We start from the raw sequence: 20,862 nt of genomic DNA, 5'->3' as shown, positions 1-20,862 counted from the left end.
GTCATAAATATGTAGAAAAAAACTATAAATAGGATACAGAGTGGTGTGCCAGGTTGTATCACAACGTGCTTACTACGAAAAGCCCTCCATAAGTAGTCAGATGTGACCAATTGTATATTGGTGTTTTCATGCATCAATAAGTAATACGTTCTCTTCTATCGTCGAGCAATGTGTTCCATTTAGAAATTAAACGATAGAAATAAATTTCCCATTTGTACAGATCGTATGCAAAGATCTAGAACCGATCCCCATGAAGTAGACCGTAATTTATAGCTGATAATACGTAAAGATCTAGCGGAACTGTAACGTAATGATGAATCTAAACCGAAATTAAGGTACGTCGAGTGTTTGTGGCGCCACCTCGCGGAGAATTTCCGAACTATCGCTCTTCATTTCACGAAATTCACAGGATCCCTGTTGCTGTTCACACTCGATTTCTGTGGAATCTAAAAAGGGTGTGCCAAACTGTGCCATAAAAATCCAAAATATGCTGCTATAGGTTTGTTTGGTGTAAACCTGACCAACCAAGTGGTGTTTTTATTTAACTTTTATGCAAACCCACCTCTGGATTTATGTCTAGGGTTGGATTTATACACACTGAAACTGAAGATTGGGACCTTATGCTTCTGTTCTAAGACAGGTTTTCTCATACCCCAACCAAGCACCGAGGGCAGTCAGACGGTGAGGAACGGGACCATTTAGGGATTGGAATGCATTGATGGAAAAATAAAGAACGAAATGCGCCAAGAGGGAGGTAACTCCTGAGAGGTCTTTATAGTATATCGGCTCCTATTTAGGTGCTAGACATGAAAAAACCCTGAAAATTCCTCAGCACCAGCCCATCAGTTAAGCATAAACCTGGATCCAACTTATCAGCGTTCAGTGGTTTATCTGCTTGATCACTGGTGGGCCAATACAATTTATGGCCTCACAATTTTAAATTTGGCTGAAGGGAGAGCTTCGTAACCTAGAATTGCAACAAATCTAAATCTAGCGGAACGTCTGCTAGCTCAACGAGGTCGAGAATTGCCAAGTAGAATCATCTCTTCTTCAGATTCATTAAATAAATGAAAAGACCACATATAAATTTTAAATTAACAATTTATTGTTATGTATACAATTTCATTTTGCTCTAACATAGACCAGAATGTATCTTACACAATTTATATTTATTTTTTATAAAAACTCTTATAAATGTTTACATGTATATAATCTGTGGCACAGACACATTCTTAATTATAAAACAACAAAAAAAAATCATCCCAATTACTGTAAATAAACTTCGACTTTATATATTTATAAATAAATATTTACAGACGAAAACAGAATGTAATTAAAAGTAAAATACTTGAAGTGTTCAAGATCAAACTTCGGAAGTCCGAACGACCTTGGTTTTTAATAATTTATGGCCAAGAATATGATCAGTACAATGCAAACGACCACCAGGAACGGCATCCATGTTTTAAGAAATCCCCAAATGCTGCAAGATATAGAAAACACATGCATGAAATTAGCAAAGTATAATGGAATTTTGCAAAGGGAACCTTTCGTAATGGGAAGGACACGTCTTATGAGGCTACGCGTCGAACAGCAGGTTGCACAAGCGTGTATTTTTGGTGCATACTTTTATAACTCGTGACGGTAAACCACTTTGTGTGTTATTGGGCCATACTAGAAGCCACTGAAGTCCTTACGTGGCCTTCACAGGTTCCCCGCCTAGCTTCTATATAAAAATTGTTTTCTGACAAATAATGGCACTTACTCACGAGCCTACGTTAATGCACTTTATTATTTAATCAATATTATTTCTCTTTAAAGTATTGCTTAATTAGATAATATGCTATTCTAATAAAAATTCCTTGAAATTGTATATTATATATTTTGCAAGATAATTGGAGAAATTATTGGCAAATGTTTTTATATCTATTTAGGTCAGATATTAAGAAGAAATGTCGTGCAACAATAAAAAAGAAATTAGATAAATATCTCAAAATTTAAAAAAAAATTCTTTTGCAATTCTTTATAAATTAACTAAATTAAAAGGTTTTTATTATGTAATTTTTTAAGAATTTAGTTTAAGAAAACTTAATTGCTCAATATTAAGCAAAATATATATTTGTGGTATATAAAGGGTAGCCCAATAGTCAGTTTACCATGTTTTCATGTGGGTTTTTAAGTATAATTAACTTTAAAAACATGTTTGTCCTTCACAAAACACGATAAAAATATATGAATTTAGTGATTGAATAGGAGACAGCAACTTAGACTTTACTATGGTTAACTGACTTTTAGAACATTGTATGTAGAAATTATAAAATTATACAAATGTTAGTGAAATAGACCCAAAAATAAGTTAACATTTCTGCGTGCCTATTTCAAATACACTTTGTGTTTACAAATTAAATCAAGCTTATAACAATATGATTTTCCTTTAACAATTGGGGGAATCTTAAGTGTGGATTGGATTATTTGTATACGGCAAGATATGTAGGCAATATGCCAAAGGAGGATGTTTCCCGGGAAGACTTCGTATGGGAAACTGGCACCTATTTAGGTGTTACAAAGGCAAATAAAACCCAGAAAACACGTGGCCAGTTCATTGACAAGATTAATGCATGTGACCATCTACCAGTGTTCGATGTTTTTAAGTGTTCGACAGTGCAAGACAGTGTTCGATGTCTTGGCCACTGGTGGACATACACAAACATATGTTTAAGCATTCAAATAAAACAGAGATTCAGTGTTTACAATGGTTAACTGACTTCTCAGCCACCTGTTTTAATTAAATTACTAATTGTTGCTTGCTTGTTCAAAAATACCTATCAATGTCAATATGTAGCTGATAATGTGCAATTGTTATTGATAATCCAAGGCTTTAAACATTAAGTGTTAAATGTTTTAATTGGTACCTGGTTTAAATCGTCTGCATTTCTTCCTTCAATTGTTAAAGATAATATTGCAAATATAGGCAAATAACACTGGATAAATTACTATTCATTTAATAAACTTTCAAGTTATTAAAAACAATTTAAAAAATGTGTAAATCCTTTAATGTTACATTCAGTATAACCAGAATTTTCACTAACTGTTGTTTTAATGTTAAATGACATAAATGTATATCATTCAGAAAATTATGAAGTGATTACAATAAGTGAATTCTACTGTGTTTTGAAAATTCAAATCTTAATTTGCACTGGAATTTAATGCTTATCCTCGAATACAAGTTGTAAAACCCTAAAAACTATGTTTGTATTTGAATTTAATTATAATTCTCTATGGTTGAAGAGTGGGTGTTTGTCAGAACCTCCAATAAAGCTGAAGCTATGTTCACTTGCGACAGTAAATTTATGCTTTAATTATTTACTGTCGTCAAGAATTATTATAACAGACAATAAAACAAAAGTAAAGCTTGCAATAAATAGCATGAGGAATTTGGTGGTGCTGCAAGTCAGCAATGCAACAATTGCAATCGGCTCAGGACATCACTAAATCTAATTTAGTGTCGACAAACTCTTCACACTACTACTTGAGAGTTCTACTTTTGTTCGATCGTCCTATGGTATTATGAAAGAATTCTTACGTCATATTTTTAGAAATTTATTTTTAATTCGTATAGTTTGTGCACCTCCTATATTCATTCCGTAAATGGAAATTGTCAAATGATTCATTTAACTGAATTCTTGATGTTTGTTATATCTGACATGACTTATTTTACAATGAATACACATTAAAATTTATTAAAAAGTTTGAAATTAATGTACAATAATGTATGGCTTAACAACACCTTGCTTAATGATAGACCACATGTACAAAAGAGGTCCCGTAAGATTATACTAGAGCTAAAAAAAATTATAGCCACCCATACCTTTACTATATTTTAGATACATAAATACCTACCTTGTTACACTGTGTTAGATATAGCCTATACAAGTAATAGACTACACCAAATAAAGTTTGTCTAAGTACACTAATGCTTGCTTAACATTTCTCTAAATGCATCCCCATTGTTAAGCAGCCTGTATTAATTTTCAGTAAGTGTTAACAACTAATGCTACATCAAATTAAACAGCTAATAACAATAGAATATTCATCATATATATTGCCGCTAGGTAGATTTTTCTCAGCTTATTTCTTGAAACACATCCCTGCCATTAAAATGTTCTAACAGAAGGATCGCTCGTAAAATGATTCAGTTCCAAGACTTTTGATAAGAGTGATTATTTTTTGTGTTCTTTCGAGTTATAATTGCAAGTGTTTTTAATTTGTTTCCATGTATTCGTGTAAGCCTGTAGCAATTGTTCTTATGTATCGCTATAATATATATTAGTAGACACATATCCCATTTTTAAATCTAATTGGTTCCTGGAAAACTATCATTAAGTTAGCTATTATAAATCAAACATTAATTACCCACAGGCTGTATTCCTGGAAGCAAATTATATACTATACCGAAATAATCAATAAAAAATAAAGCATTTAACTATGGAATTTCACATAATGAAAAAAAATTAATGTCAGTCAAAGTAAGACATTGTAAAGCGAAGAGTTGCAAAGTAATTATCTACTACAAGAATTAAAACATAGATAATTTAAATAATTACATATAAACAAACCTGACATATAGTAGTAAATGCTAGATTTTAAATCAGGCTATAAATACGACTAAGTAATTATAATTAATTAATTATACATTCCTGCAACCTGTGTATTTATATCTTGTAAATTAATCAGTCTGGAAGCAAAGATCGGACAGAGGTCTGTATAGTGTGATTGGCAATGCACCTGCACGGTAAGCAGGAGTTGTACGTTAATTTTACGTGATGAAAGAGACAGTATGATGTACTATCAACTAAGCCGAAGGTTCTGGTCGCGTTCTAAAAGGAAAGACTGGTGCAGAATATTCTAAATTGATTTCAAATTATTAAAATTTAGCACAATATGTTAGCTTAACTGCTTGCCTTTAGTCAAAAATCACAAAATATCTTTATAATTAATAAGCCATATTATGTCCTGATTAAAATCTGGCAGTATCATTTGTTTATTATAGATAATTTAATTCTGAAAATTTACATATAAGACAGAAAATAAGTTTCCAGATACAGCAGAATCCACTTATTGTAATCGAAGCTATGGTTATAGTTATTGTTATCGTTATGTAAGTAGACATTTCTAAGCTTATGTAATTGATAAAATGATGTAAAATTGCTGTTAATTGCATCTGGCATTGGAATCTTGCAAAGATTTAAAATAAATAATATAGGATGAGTGTATAAAGAAAAGGTTTAATTACGTTCCTGCAGTATGAGAAGGATACATTAAGAATTGTCTTTAAAGTACATACATTTTAGGACAAATATTGCAATTATGATATTAAATTATCATTAACTTTAAGGAAATAATAATTAAAATTTATAATATATATAATTAGTGATTGAAATAATATCAAATCCCATCATTAATTATTGATCTGTGTACAATATCAATGCACATTCAGGAAAAAAAAACACTGAATAATTTCCTCTATTGTTGTTGTTATTTTTTTGTTTCACTTCAATGAACATTGGTTGATCAAGTACTTAATCTATAATTATCTTTCATAACAGTAAAACTCTCTGCAACACTTAATTATATCTAAATTATCTATAATTTAAAAAAATCATTTGTAGTTGGCTGTGAAAAAATGATAAATTGATCAGTAAAAATAGATTACGATGATATTGAAATAACAAATGACTGGAAGACAAATATGATTTATTACAGTAAAATTAAATGTACATAAAAAGTTATCTCTCTACAAAATTAATAATAATAATAAAATGTTGTATAAAATTGAATTTTTTTTGCTTTTTTCATTATGCAGGCCTCTTTTTATGCCTGTCCTAAGTTTGGCCAAACCCACAATAAGGCTTGAAAGGCAAGAGACGGAACCAATGTATTTGGATCAAAATACTCATGAAAATTTAAGGTTCTATCTAATATAAATTTGATTTCAAATTCCAATTAAGATTTATGAATTATTAAGTTTTGATTCTAATCCAAACTCCAAATTAATTAATGAGGATATAGCGGTAAAATCTGGGAATTTAACCTTATTGCATGGAGTAAACAGATTGTTACTCTTATCTAATCTTTTTCAGAAAGCTATTAGCGAGGTCGAGGTTGAAGTTTTAAATGCGAAAATGTGTATGTCGGATATTCAGCGCCGCTTTCCTGTAAGCCTAGAAGTTTGGCAATGGTGTTTGGATGGTCAGTGGAATCATGCTCAACATTCCCAATGCCATTGTCACACTTCTAGGTTTACAGGAAAGTGGCACTGAACATTCGACGTACACATTTTTGCATTTAAAACTTCGGCCTCAACCTCGCTATTAAAGAAAGAATGACAAAACTTCTATAAGTAATGTTTTATGATGGAAAATTGAAACTTTAAAGTCTTTAAGATCAATTGGTTTGGTTTTTCTAGCATATCTAAAACTAGACTATTGATTCCCATTCTAAAACAATTGATAATCAAATACAGAAAGATTATAGATTCCAGTAGTTAAAAAACTGATTTTGACTACAGAAGGACAGTGAATTCGTCCAATTAAAACTCTCTTTATCTGTAAACTACACAATCAAATTGCAGGAAGAGATCAACTTCTTCATACTTGATAATTGCATGTTCTCAATATATGTTAGTTAGTGCCGTATTTGTATTTGAGTGCCTGCCGCAACACTGTTTTGATGGTTCGGTGTGTGTCATCTAGTCAACAACAACATGCTTGTTGCAAATAATGCTAATTAACATTTTTGGTACTTTTATTTTGTTATACTTCTTTTGTTTCATGATAAAACTGAAATTGTCATTTCTGAATACTATGATGTCAATACTTTGTTGTTCATTTGTATGTATGTATCTCATCCCTCTTTCAAGAATATTTCTGGAATATTGTATATTTCAAACAATTTTGTCACCTGAGGCAGTAGACTGTCTACCTCAAGTATTAACACAGCCCTAGTTATATATTAAAAAAAAAAACTTTTTACAAGAATGGACACTACATTGTTAAAATTAAATATCTAATTTTATTTTAAGAATATTTAAAATCAAGTAAAAAAATATAAAGCTTCTTACCTAACATATTTACCATTAATTAAAATATAAAAGCATAATTTGACCATATTCCAAGAACTGCAGTCGTTGTAACGCATTAAGTTTAATGCCATTCCGACGTGCGAATGACAGTTGTCGCAAAACAAATTATGCTACATAAAAAGCAAATAATAATTTTAATTAGTATATATTTCACAAAAATAAATATGCAAAAATACTACTACTACTACTACTACTACTACTACTACTACTACTACTACAACAAATGGTACTCATTATATTATTCAACTTAATTTACTATTAGTTACTTCTCCTTCATCCTTATCTAATGGCTCCATTAGATAACAAGAGACAATGTGATGAAGTATACAAATAAGGGACAGTCCATTAATTATATGTACAGTTTAAGGAGGAAAATAATACAATAGTATGTGGCTAAGCTAATTCATATAATATAAAGCAACAAACAGCTAATTAATAAATAACAGAATATTTAAAAAGAACTATCCAATGTTTATATTAACTCTAATTAAAGAGCGAAACTAAAATCCAAGCAGATAACATATGGTTGACCCTCAACGTAAAGGACTAATTGCAGAAACATTGATCTGGTAATGCAAATTGCGAGATTTTGAACACTCCCCCTTTGTTTACTTAAATTAAATTCAAACAAAATAATAAATTTCAGAAGTAATATTTTATAATTTTGATGGAAAGGTTTTATTTTCAAAAATGGAGGAAACCGTAAAAACACACTTCCTCTCCCACGGAAGTTAAACATCCTTTTTCTTTTTCCCTTATCTTTAAAAAGTTAGTCAAACCACCAAGAGTCAACCCCTCTGTAATTCCCCACTCATCCTGTTCACGTGGGAAAAATACTCCATTCCAATTGGAGGAAACCCCACGAGAAATCCGTTGTCATTCTACCCAAACCAAGAAGCTGTTTAATGAAGTGCCGTCTTCGAAATTTCCAGTAAAAGAAGTAAAGACCTGATGAGAACCTGAATTTCTATGAACCTTGTCCTCGACACACCTACAGGAGAAGACAAACAGGAAAAACCAAAGTATAAAAGGAACCTTGTGAGGTATTATGATTTACAAGAATTGTAATCTCTCTCTCTCCACGAGATAGGAAATTTAACATGTTGTAATCTGGATTTATACATTTTTAGTTTGTTTTATTAAATATCTTTATTTGTTACTAAACTTATGGTCTCTTCTATGACTGAATTCCATGTTATTGTCCTCCCCACTCAACAGAGCCCTCCTAACCAAAATAATAGATAAATCGCGAGTTAAACCGTGACATAATAGTTTAACTGGTGTCAACATCCTGATGTAGATCTTGACTTCACCATCTAGATCCTTAGAAACACTTTTAAGGCCGTCCATTGATGTAGAGAACAGATCTCTTGATCCGTGTCAAATAAGCGGTACTCAGCAGTAGTACCCCAGCTGCCTCACAAAATTGTCTATTGTATCCAAAAAAAATGTTACAGTTGACTACAAAACTATTTTTATGAGATATAAGACACATAAATAACTTGTATTATAGTAAATATACAGTAAATAAACACTTCACTTTCAAGAATGATGTGGTTGATGTGAATGGGACCCACATATCGACAGATGTGTCGAAATAGGTAGATTTGGTCTACTATTTCTAAAGTACAGTACATACATTATGTTCGAGAGTCCATAAAATCAATGGTAAATAGTATTTAGTTTAGACTGAAATGTAAACTTAATCTTTAATAACTATATTATTAGTTATTAAAGAGTAATATATTCAAAATCCAAGGTCATAAATACAAATTTTGTAATTTATATAATACAGAATGCTTCATTTAAAACACTTAAAATCAATGATTTATAATAACAGAATTAAAATATATAACAAACAGAAAGCAAACATGAACCTCAAAGTCAGTCTAACAGTCACACAAAAGCAACTTTGCTAAGAATGATCCTATGCAGCAAGCTCATTTCTGTTTACTTTCTGTTTGTTGTTTCTATTATCTTGTTCCGAGACTGAAGATTTTAAAATATTCATTTAAAATAATAAAAAGTTACGTATTTATATTCAATATTTTATGAACAATTGTGAAACTGAAAAATACTAAAAATACCATTCTATGTTTATATTCCTCCGACGCTTCCGAAACTGCTCGATCCCATCCGTGATATCCATTCTGTGCAAGATCTGGATTTAATTGCCAATATCTAGAAAAGTGACAGATTATTTTAAATTTAAAATTGCAGTTGCATTTGATGTAAATTTAAAATTCCAAAAGATATGATATATATAAGAATATTAATATTTATAGCAAATATACAAGTTCAAGATGAGAATAAGTAACAAATATATACTGTACGGTACATAGTCATAGTACCATCAAGAGCATGTATGGGGCCGGGGGAAAGAGGACCCTTCGTTATTTGTTTTTTTGAATAAATGAAATACATAGAATGCTTCTTTAGTAAAAAGCAATCTTAAAGATTTTACTTTCTGCCAGTAAAAATAACATTAATTTTATAGGAGTAGAACCACTAGAGATCAGACTACTACCAGATCAGGAGATAAATCCCCAGCTCCTCTTCTCAACAGCCCTATATACTCACATTTGAGCATGACTTTTGTATTAGTAATATAGCATATAAATAATAATCTATCCAGAAAATTAAATTAAGTTATAAAGTGTAAGTTTGTATGGCCATACTAAACTCCGTGTTTTAGTAAGTGCCATTATTAGAAAAATGTACAGAGATGAGGTTCAGAGATAAAACTATTAACTTGGATTATATCTCGGGTGCTATTAATCAGAACAGCATAAATCTTAACATACAAGCAGAACACTATTCTTTTGAACGAGTGTTACTATCCACGAAAATGAAATCTGCACCCATAGCACCTTGGAAAAGTTTCATTCCGAAACCTCATCTCTATACATTCTTCCAAAAATGGCACTCCCTTGCAAAAATGTGGAGCTCGATACGGCCGTATAAACTTAGACTTTATATCTTAATTTTAATTTTCTGGGTAGCTTATTATTTATTTGTTATATTACTGGTACAAAAAAGTATCTTTGCATATTATATAAAAGGTTGTCCAAAAGTCAATATATCATATATTGTTTTGTATATTATTGTAAATATAAATCAAACTAAATTTATTAAGCATTATAATTTATGTATTGAGCAAAAAACTTTTCGTGAAGATTTTAGGTAAAGTAATTGAATAAGATACAATTTAGTACAGTATTTACAATGGCTAACTGATTTTTGGGCACCTTATATAAACAATAGCATTATATTTTATGCAAATATTTCATGTATCCAATGAATGAAGTTAGTCTCAAATAATAATAATTTACATACCATCTCTTAGAAGAACTAGTTATGCTGACTAAATTGTTTACATAAGTGTTTTTCAATATTTTTCTAATAGTGACATTCCCAACTTGATAATTTTCTTTTTTGCAGCATCCATTTTTCTTTGTCAACGTACTTATTGTGTTTTTCATACTTTTAGTACTACACTATGAAGTGTTATCACACATGAAGTATATTCGGCACTATATTGTGGCACCCTGGCCAAAAACCACCGATTTAGATTATCTTAAAGCCGGCTTCTCACATTCAGTATTTGCCAATGGCCAAATAATTGCCTATTCGTCCCCTTTATTTTGGCACATTATACCAACAAAGAGTGGTAAGTGATAAATACCAAACAACTTGGTATTGGTCAAATGTTTGCTCGGTGTTTGGCAAATACCGAATGTGTGGATTCAACTTAAGCTTTGTGTTTTCTCTAAATTTCTATCACTAAATTAACCAAACTCTTGTTTAACATTAATAATAATTAAATAAATCAATCAATTTAGCAGTTTTTAAATTTATTTTCATTCTAATCAGTAGTATAAAAGTATAGAGAAAATGTAGTTTGACGTGTTGTACTCAATATGATTTCCGACACTATTATTTATATTCCAATACTATTATATTTGAAATCACACTAATTAAATTTCAAAAAGAATAATTCATTTTATCATACCTAGCAAGCAATATTTACTTATATATAATAATCATACATTGTCTATCAAAAAATTATTGCACTCTCTCATTATGGCTTAACGTTTTAGGGCCATTTTTAATAGTATGATGTGGATCCATTGGTTGTTATTACTGGCAATCTGAAATGCTATCCAACCCTCTGTAGTGTATGGAATGAACAATGCGATGTTTCAGGACAACAATGCATGAAGTCATGTTTCAGCTTGCTCCCATGATGCAGTCGACAGTTGCTTTGAAGACAGAATAGATAATAGAGAGGTTGCGGCCGACGTTTTTAACGCGAAAACGTGTACGTCGGACGTTCAGTGCCTCTTTCCTATAAGTCTAGAAGTTTGACAATGATGTTTGGATAGTCAGTGGAATCATGCTCGACATTCCAAACACTATTGTCAAACTTCTAGGCCAGTGCTTCTCAACCACTGTGCCGCGGCACTTTAGTGTGCCGCGAAATTTCTGAAGTGTGCTGCCACTGATTTGCCCCGAAATTTCTGAAGTGTGCCGTTTCCGCGACACAAAACATTTTGTTTACTTTGCAATGCAATTTCCTTTTATATTTCATTNAAATCTCAAAAGTGGTAAACAAAATTCCAGCACGTCCAGTCACATGACACTCATTCATTACAGTGGATAAGAAGACAACAAAATATGGAGGTTGAACAACAAAGTTTCCACATTTTATAGTAGAGATTTTCATAATTATCAACAAAAATGTCCGATTACAAGTAGACCAAACATATAAAAAGCGAGGTTGAGGCTGAAGTTTTAAACGTGAAAACGTTTATGTCGGACGTTCAGCGCCGCTTTCCTGTAAGCCTAGAAGTTTGACAATGATGTTTGGATAGTCAGTGGAATCATGCTCGACATTCCAAACACCATTGTCAAACTTCTAGGCCTTTAGGAAAGTGGCGCTGAACGTCCGATGTACACGTTTTCGTGTTTAAAACGTCGGCCGCAACCTCTCTAATATATTAATGACACAACTCAAACAACTGGTAGAAAGCATGCTTCGGAGTCAATACTATCACGAAAGCCAAAAGATAAACAGAATAATAGACTACAGGATGAACGTTTGTAATGAAGTATGGTGTACAATGACTTTTCAATAGTATATTTACACAAAAATTTATTGATATGTAACATGCAAAGTTGCATTTCAGTATGTCACTCTCTACTAAATTAGTTACGTTGTCAACAAGTTTTGCTGTAAATTAAAGTCAGTATTTTTTCTATTTTAAAATTTTATTGGTAATCAACATATTTTAAGAATGATTAAATCCAATTTGGAGTAGCTGAAATGTCAGTTATTAGAATTGTATTATCATTTCAAACATTAGTACAGGTGTGAGCCATTTAACAATGTTCCGCTTAATAATGGACTGCATGCATGATGGAGTTCCATAAAATTATAATGGAGCTGAAAAATCCATTAGGTACCTGTACATTTTCCGCATTTATGTATGTTTAGATACACTCTATGGAAGTTTCCTTAATGATGTATTTCTTGGAACTTATCCCATCATTAAGCAGTTCATACCTGTACTGTGTATATTATAAGATTACCATTGGATAGATATTAATGAAGCAATTAAATTATGTTTATATACTTACTTTGTTGGTTTCCCAAAAGCCATGTTATCTTCCTACATATATTAAAAAAGAATTTAATTAAATTATAAATTGACATGAATAAACAATTTATATTTTCAAATCATATATTGTAAGTAGATTATTTAAATTCAAATAAATCAAGCACAAATTTTATCACCTTTAAATTATCTAATGCGTAACTCAAAACATCTAGCATATAATAAATTAATTGTACCTGTTTTACCTGGATATTAATAATTCAGGTTTTTTTTAAACCCTTTCTGCCTGTGTGTAGTAAGAGGACAACTTTCTAACTATTTTGGGTTTGGCTAGATCCACATTGGAATGGTTAGGTGGCTAAGAACAAGCCTGATATAGCTGGACTGACCACCCCAAATTTTTCTGGGGTTTTCAACCTGTCAGATTCAATCCTGGATCCTCCAAAATGATATTGTTTAACCGGAAAATTCTTGTTATTATTTGATGGACATCAAATAATAACAAGAATTTTCCGGTTAAAGGGACTTTCCTATGCACCCCGTATATTTGTTTTGTTCTCCTTATTCTGAATCATAAACCTACTCACGAATAACCCTGTATTAAAATTTATTGTAATACTTATTGGAACTTTACAATTCATGCAAAATTAAAATTATTTTTCTCCCAGATAAAACTGTTTTATTTGTTGCAATGGCAAAACACTTGCATTTTTCTTTATTTTATTATTTATATTATTGTTGTTTTAGTTCATTTACAACATTTTATCTTTATTTATTTAATTGTTAATTTGTCTAATATTTCGTTTTAAATTTAAATGTGAGAGTTCAGACATTCCTTCATTAAAATGTTCCATTTTTTTTTAAAAGGTGTTCGAATTCAGTTACGCCCGAGGATGGCCTATTAAGATGAAAAGATTTATGTTTTGTTTAATAAACATTTCTCGGCAGCAGAAGGTGGTATTGATAATTCATTAAGTATTTCACAAAGCCGAGTTTGATTTTTGGTTGAAATTACTTAACATTTAATAATTAATAGTAACATAAATGAATTTTTTTAACATTCTATTAATTAGAATCTTTGTGTAGCAAAGAAAACTATCATTTAATTTTATTGATTTATAGTGATTTTGCCCTGCATGCACTAAAAAGACCCCTCTGCATACCTGTTGCGAACAGGTGATGAGATGAAATTCGGGTCAGATCACCTTTAAATTCAGAAGAATTTGACTCCAGATCAAATTTAAGTCCTTCAGAGTAGCAGGTAGTATTTTGTCTATCTGGCTTCAGAACTATAATTAATTTTGGATTAAAATATATTTAACTTGTTACTAAACAGACATGCTGTTACCAATTCTGTTTTGCATTATTCCTTTTCCAGAATTTTATATGACATTAATGTATTTGTTTGATATCCTCCAGCGAGATGTCCAATTTTCGTAACATTATTATTGTAGAAAAATATTCAGTACAACCTTGGTAATCTGGCCGTTTGCTACTTCAACATATCCAATAATCCAATACTAGTTGGCTCTCGGGTATTTCTGGCACCGCCGCAAGTTTCCCACAAGTTCAAACTCCATTTCCCACTAAATTTGATCATCTCACTAAACATGGCATATTGAGACCAAGCTTGAACACTCGAGTTAGGGCGTGATATTGAAGACTGTTATGTTCATCGTCTTAGGTTGCTCAAAACAGGTACAGTACATCATCTTATAACAAAATACTGTACAGCACCTTTCACTAAATTTTCCATGGTTGCTTCCATTTCCCACTAAATTTAGTGGAAATCTACCAACTTGGAAACATTAACACACTTGAGTGTTTGTGTTTTACTACATTAACAGTTGAGTCTACACTGTCAAATTAATTTGTGCTATTGAATTCACTTTATTTCCAATAAACCAGCAATCTCCTTCATCTTACACTGCTCAATTCCCTTATATGTTGGATTACCAAGATTGTACTGTAGTTTAAACATTGGATAAGTGCCATTTTTATATTGAAAAAGTTAACAAAGAAAAAAAATAAAATAAATTTACTTACCGATACAAAATAAGGTCCAGCAAAATCACGTATGACTCCAGACGACATACCAATTCCCATGTGACCAATAAATGGAAAAAACCATCTACAAACAAATGATTAATTTATATTAAAATTAATGCCATTAAAGTTTCTTCAGATAAAGACCAAAAACAATTGCTTTATTTTATCAATTCACATATTTTTATGGCTTTCGGAAAGGGACAAGGGCTGTGGGAGATTATTTCTATAGCATTCATACAAATCCCATTATGAAGAATAGGTGATGAGATAATCTTGCTGATAAACATTGCTGTCGCCTATGCTTTGTCTGCAGGGAACAGACAAAGTTCCTTCTAGAAATTTCATTAATTGAGGAAGGAAAAGTGATAGCTTCTGCTACAGGGACATTTGTTATCGATTTAAATCCCATCTTACTTCTCATTTTAGGCAAATGCATGTTACGTAATATAGAGGCCATCTCTTAATTATGTGTACAGTTTGAGCCACTTTTGACCTCCTCCCTCTCCATTGTATACAGTGATTTACTTCTAGCGGACCTCCTCCTCTTTACTTACGTGTAGAATTATTCGCAGAGCCCCCAACAATGAAAAAACATGCCACTGACCAATAAAAGTTTGCGTAGACAACACCTTAACCCCTTCTCACTCCATCGTATACTATAACGTATTTTTTGTAACGCCGTCTCACACTGTACCTGTAATTAATGGACCAGTGCCATACACTAAAATTTTTCTATAGAAGATTTGCAGTTTAATTATCTTAAAAAAATATATTTTTCTGTTAATGTCTAAACTTTTTTGGAAATTTAAGACATTAAAAAAAAACATTTTAAGTATTAAAGCCGTTTTACCTGGATATTAATAATTCAGGTTTTTTTTAAACCCTTTCTGCCTGTGTGTAGTAAGAGGACAACTTTCTAACTATTTTGGGTTTGGCTAGATCCACATTGGGATGGTTGGGTGGCTAAGGACAAGCCTGATATAGCTGGACTGACCACCCCAAATTTTTCTGGGGTTTTCAACCTGTCAGATTCAATCCTGGATCCTCCAAAATGATATTGTTTAACCGGAAAATTCTTGTTATTATTTGATGGACATCAAATAATAACAAGAATTTTCCGGTTAAAGGGACTTTCCTATGCACCCCGTATATTTGTTTTGTTCTCCTTATTCTGAATCATAAACCTACTCACGAATAACCCTGTATTAAAANAAACATTAAAGATCTTCCTTGGATTATTTAGAATGCATCGAAGTTTTAACGCAACATTATCCTAATCAAAATTGACAAACATCAGCCGAACTGTATAGAAAAATGGCTCATCATTTAGAATTATAAACTGTAACTACATTTATGAAGAGAAATAAACAAATAACGTAACCAACACCTTATTGCTTGCTGAGGGAGTTTTATTAAAAACGAACGTTTTCGATCCACTTAACGGATCATCATCAGGTTTGAATATATGAAAATGGAATACATCATAAAAGGACTCATTAACCGAAGTCGACTGCCAATTTGATAAGTCCGAATTTTTAACCGTATTAGAGTTAATTTCTTTAAACAATTATTATATGGACAGAGAGTGTTTAGTACCTTAGTTCAAAAACACTTTCGGTCCATACAATAACGAAATGCATGACCGACGAACTCGGCGAAATGCATTCCTATATTCACAGAGTTCGTCAGTGCAGCAACTAATGCACATTGCATGTCATGGATATGGCAAGTTCTGATGAAGTAATATGTTTATATCCATGGTTATAGTATTAACACCATTTTTACTATCCATCTGTATTAACCCAAAGTTATTTTGACAAAATAAGTTTGCAAATGTAAATATGCTACTGTTTACTTCAACCATCATGTAAGGTTGCAAGCTGTTCTATCAATAGTAAAAGCTTATTAAACCGTTTACCGAGTGCATTGGTTGTGGACATACTTGAATTCACTTAATCTAGTAGCAAAATATGTTAAGATATTGTTTTTAGTTAACCAAATGCAAGTTTAAATCCAGGTTTCAGCTTGGTATTTAAATACTGCAACATTCCTTGTTCAAATTCAGATCAGAGTTCAGAGTGGCATCTACATCAGTTATATTGACAAAGTGCATATTTGTGTTTTGTTTTAAAAATTCTATATACTTACAGTTGTTTTTATTCTTTATGTATCGTTTTTCCTGATAGACAGATATTAACACGTTAACCATTATCTGACATGCCGGCAGTTGTACTGTACTAATTAGGGCCGTTCAGAGCCATATGACCGCCAGCGGTCGGAGCCAACTTTATAGTTGTGCACGAGAGACCACTACTAGGATGTAGAACAACATCTTACAAAGCTAGGATAATTTAACCTTCAGTGAAACTACATTGGTTATAGCGAAGTCAGGCGGTCGGACGGCTCACTACAGTCCTAATTATGTACAACCACCAACGTGTCAAATAGTGGATAATATGTTAATAAGCGAGTGGAACTCTTATCAAATGAGTTAAAATGCTGGTGTAATGATGAAATCATTACATCAGCATTTTAACTCATTTGCTTTTCAGTGTTCAGTGTTTTAACTCATTAAAACACACATTAATATTTGTTTGAGGAAAATGCATTATAGACAATTTCGCTAGTGGCATTATTTACTTACTTATAAATTTCAAATAAATTCTATTGCTTGTAATCATATGCTGAAAGAACAATGAATGCACTTATTAGTAAAACAGTCATATACTAGATGTTACTTGTGATAAGCACATAACAATAAAGTTAAAGATATTATCACAGTTCAGTAATGTGGAAAGTAAAGAAAAAATAATTTTTTTTATTTGTATACGGCAATGCGTCACGTGGACGATCAGCCGAGGGGATGCCTTCCAGGAGGACTTCTTATGGGAAACTGGCCCCGTTTAGGCATTACAAATGTAAATAAAACCTGGAAAACTAAACGTGGCCAGCCCATTGGTGAGATGACGAACTGACAACCAACTACCAGTGTTTGGTGGTTTTATCCAGTCGGCCATTGGCTGCTCTTAAGCATTTTGGTCCGAATATTATCTTTGTTTAATAAACATTGTATCTAAAATCAAAAACGTACCTTGCTAATTAGGAGAATAGAAAATTGTTACAAATAACGGCTAGATATAGGAAAGATGCAAATAAAGACAAAATTATGCTAACAAATAAACTAAAACTATGATATTTTAAGCATCTTTAGTATGTGCATTCTAATGTGACACTCATCCACAAGAACGTTATGATAAATACAACATGATTAACCAAAATAGTTAAATTTATAAAACAAGAATGCAAGCATATAAATAACACCTTATCTTTGCTGAGAAATGGGCAAAGATAAGTATGAGGCGGACATCAAGAAAAGGTCATTTAAAAGTGTTCCCACTGGAGTCATGAAATTTACCTATAATGAAAATATGAACAGCGCTATGAATGATAATGAGATCATATGATATTAGGAGGACTTTAAATATTGTTGCAAACAGAAAAACGCAAGCTTATACAATTAGATGGCTTCATCATTTAGTGATAATTTCCGTAAATATAAGCATTTTATTAAAACATTAAAGATCTTCCTTGGATTATTTAGAATGCATCGAAGTTTTAACGCAACATTATCCTAATCAAAATTGACAAACATCAGCCGAACTGTATAGAAAAATGGCTCATCATTTAGAATTATAAACTGTAACTACATTTATGAAGAGAAATAAACAAATAACGTAACCAACACCTTATTGCTTGCTGAGGGAGTTTTATTAAAAACGAACGTTTTCGATCCACTTAACGGATCATCATCAGGTTTGAATATATGAAAATGGAATACATCATAAATGGAACAATAAGTTCAAAAATTCAAAAATATCAATAAACTGATAACATATTAATTAATATGAATAAAAATAAATTGTAAACGATACCAAATAATAAATAATATACTACAACGACTAAACATTAATACTGTTTCCTTTAAATCAATTAAATATCATATTTCAGATGATGCGCTACTTGTAAGCTTTTTAACGGCAAATTTCCAAGCCGAGGGAAGACCTTCCGCATCCCTAGCATTAATGCATCCGTCTTTAAGTTTGCTCCTGTATATCTCCATTTTTTCGGCCTCAGCAAGCAATAAGGTGTTGGTTACGTTATTTGTTTATTTTTGCTGGGTACGATTGTATTCGAGAAATAAACAATTGAAAATTGAAAAAAGTCTGAAAAAATGTAAAAGAAGAAGAAAATCAGAGAATGAATTAGTTATGATGATTCTAAATGATCTTGTGATTCAATACTGAGGTAAACATATATGGAACTACATAAGCTAACTGTACATTATAAGCTTATATATAAGCTACTATATATGTGGAGCGTCAGTCAAGGCAAGCAACGGTGAGCCTTGACCGACGCTCCACATGTATACACAATTACCAACTTTTGGAGGCAAATATCTTGCAAAGGGTCATATGTACAGTTACGGTTCCTTTGACTTTTTAGCCGGTACATGGGATATACAATTCTGTGGGGGGAGAACTTCTCATTCAGAGTTCAAATCTTATACTATATAAACATAATTTAAGCACATTTATAAGCATATATAGAAGTTAACTTAAGCACTTTATACATGTAAATATATACACTGAACCCCAAGTTTTTATGCTTAGATGATAGCATGTTTATCAGCTTAAGTCTAGCTAATGAAGAGCACATTAAAGCATTTTATTAGAGGAAAACTTACGTTAGAAGAGGAATTGGGGTCCAAACAATGCAGAAGGGATATCTAACACGTTGATGATCTACACTATATTTCGGCATTTGTTCATTACTCAATTTACTGGGTAATATATTTGGCGTTTCCGTATGCATTAATACGGCAGGTTACGTCTAATCCCTTCAAAACAACGACCGAAACTGAACTGATCTGTTTCACTAAACCTACGAATACATTTAATAATCAATTACAATTAATGGAAGAATCCTATTGGCTCATTCGAATTTTTAAATTTACGTTTAAATCGATAAACTTTAAGAACTATAATAAAATCATTTCTTGTTAATTTATTTAATTAAATCGTAATTAAGTTCATAATTTCGAATAAAAGTGAGATTTAATGATAATATATTTTATTATTATTAAAGTACAAAGATTGAATTACGCTTATCGGCCAGCACCCGCGCGCCATATATTAAGGTGGTGGATCCAGATTAGAATCCGGTCCGGACCTTTGCGCGACTTTCGGATCTGATTTTTCACCGCGCTAACCGATACTTTAGTGATCGGGCCTTCTTAAAATGTACAAAATACAGCTAATAAACAATATATTATCATACGAGTTATTGGTTACTCGCTTTATCTATGTTCGAAACACGCTTCGGCACTTCATAATGTCCATAAAAACACTTTCTGTATAACTGTATTTAATTAATTAAATGAAAAATTACAAAAAAACCACTATTTTTGATTATTTATTCTAAATATTCTTCTTTTGTAATATTAATTTCTCAAATCTCACCTAGCCTCTTAAGATTTGCATCCATATCCATGGAGGATGTAGATGAATACCATATCATTGATGAAGATACAGATCTTTAGATAAAACAATAAAATTTCTAAACATTTAAAGATCCACAACAGCAATTTGAATGCAGATCTTTCAAGTCAGAACAGAATTTCTGCTTAAAAGATCCGCATCACCGATGCCAGCGCGGGAATTGTTCCTTAGATATTCGGATGTCGCGCCCCGTAAGAAAATAAGAAAATTCAAGACACAGTTTTCATTAAAGTCAATAATTTATTGACAACTAAAAATGTTTGCCAATAACATAAACACTACCCAGTATCTTTAAGGACACTTTCTGGGGAGAAACAGTAATAAAACAGTCTAAAATAATCATTCTTATTCTGTTTACTGATAATTATGTATAAATTAAAACTCGGTATGTTTTCATCACACCAAACATTGAAATCTGATGTCAGAAGAAACCATAAAATGTGCTTTTTGTTTATAAAATGCCAACTCATGGAATTTACAAAAATGGACTTAATATAAA

The 20,862-nt window shown here is 31.6% G+C and overlaps 1 protein-coding gene across 1 annotated transcript; it reads right to left on the bottom strand.

Annotated features, from left to right (window-relative positions):
- Window positions 1-1,083: 1,083 nt before the first annotated feature.
- Window positions 1,084-19,813, bottom strand: LOC111641399 (transmembrane protein 222-like). The gene is made up of 6 exons (XM_023387559.1): window positions 19,550-19,813; window positions 14,803-14,887; window positions 12,779-12,810; window positions 9,226-9,319; window positions 7,118-7,248; window positions 1,084-1,480 (listed from the first exon to the last, which is right to left on the bottom strand). The coding sequence occupies exons 1-6, from the start codon at window positions 19,675-19,677 to the stop codon at window positions 1,396-1,398; spliced, it is 555 nt and encodes a 184-aa protein (XP_023243327.1). The 5' UTR covers window positions 19,678-19,813; the 3' UTR covers window positions 1,084-1,395.
- Between the last annotated feature and the right edge of the window lie 1,049 nt (window positions 19,814-20,862).

Source organism: Centruroides sculpturatus, unplaced genomic scaffold (assembly GCF_000671375.1).
Source record: "Centruroides sculpturatus isolate CEXI.00-Female unplaced genomic scaffold, Cexi_2.0 scaffold1333, whole genome shotgun sequence".
NCBI lineage: Eukaryota > Metazoa > Arthropoda > Arachnida > Scorpiones > Buthidae > Centruroides > Centruroides sculpturatus.
Note: the sequence above shows the minus strand (reverse complement) of the source record. Positions and strands in the feature narration are given on the sequence as shown.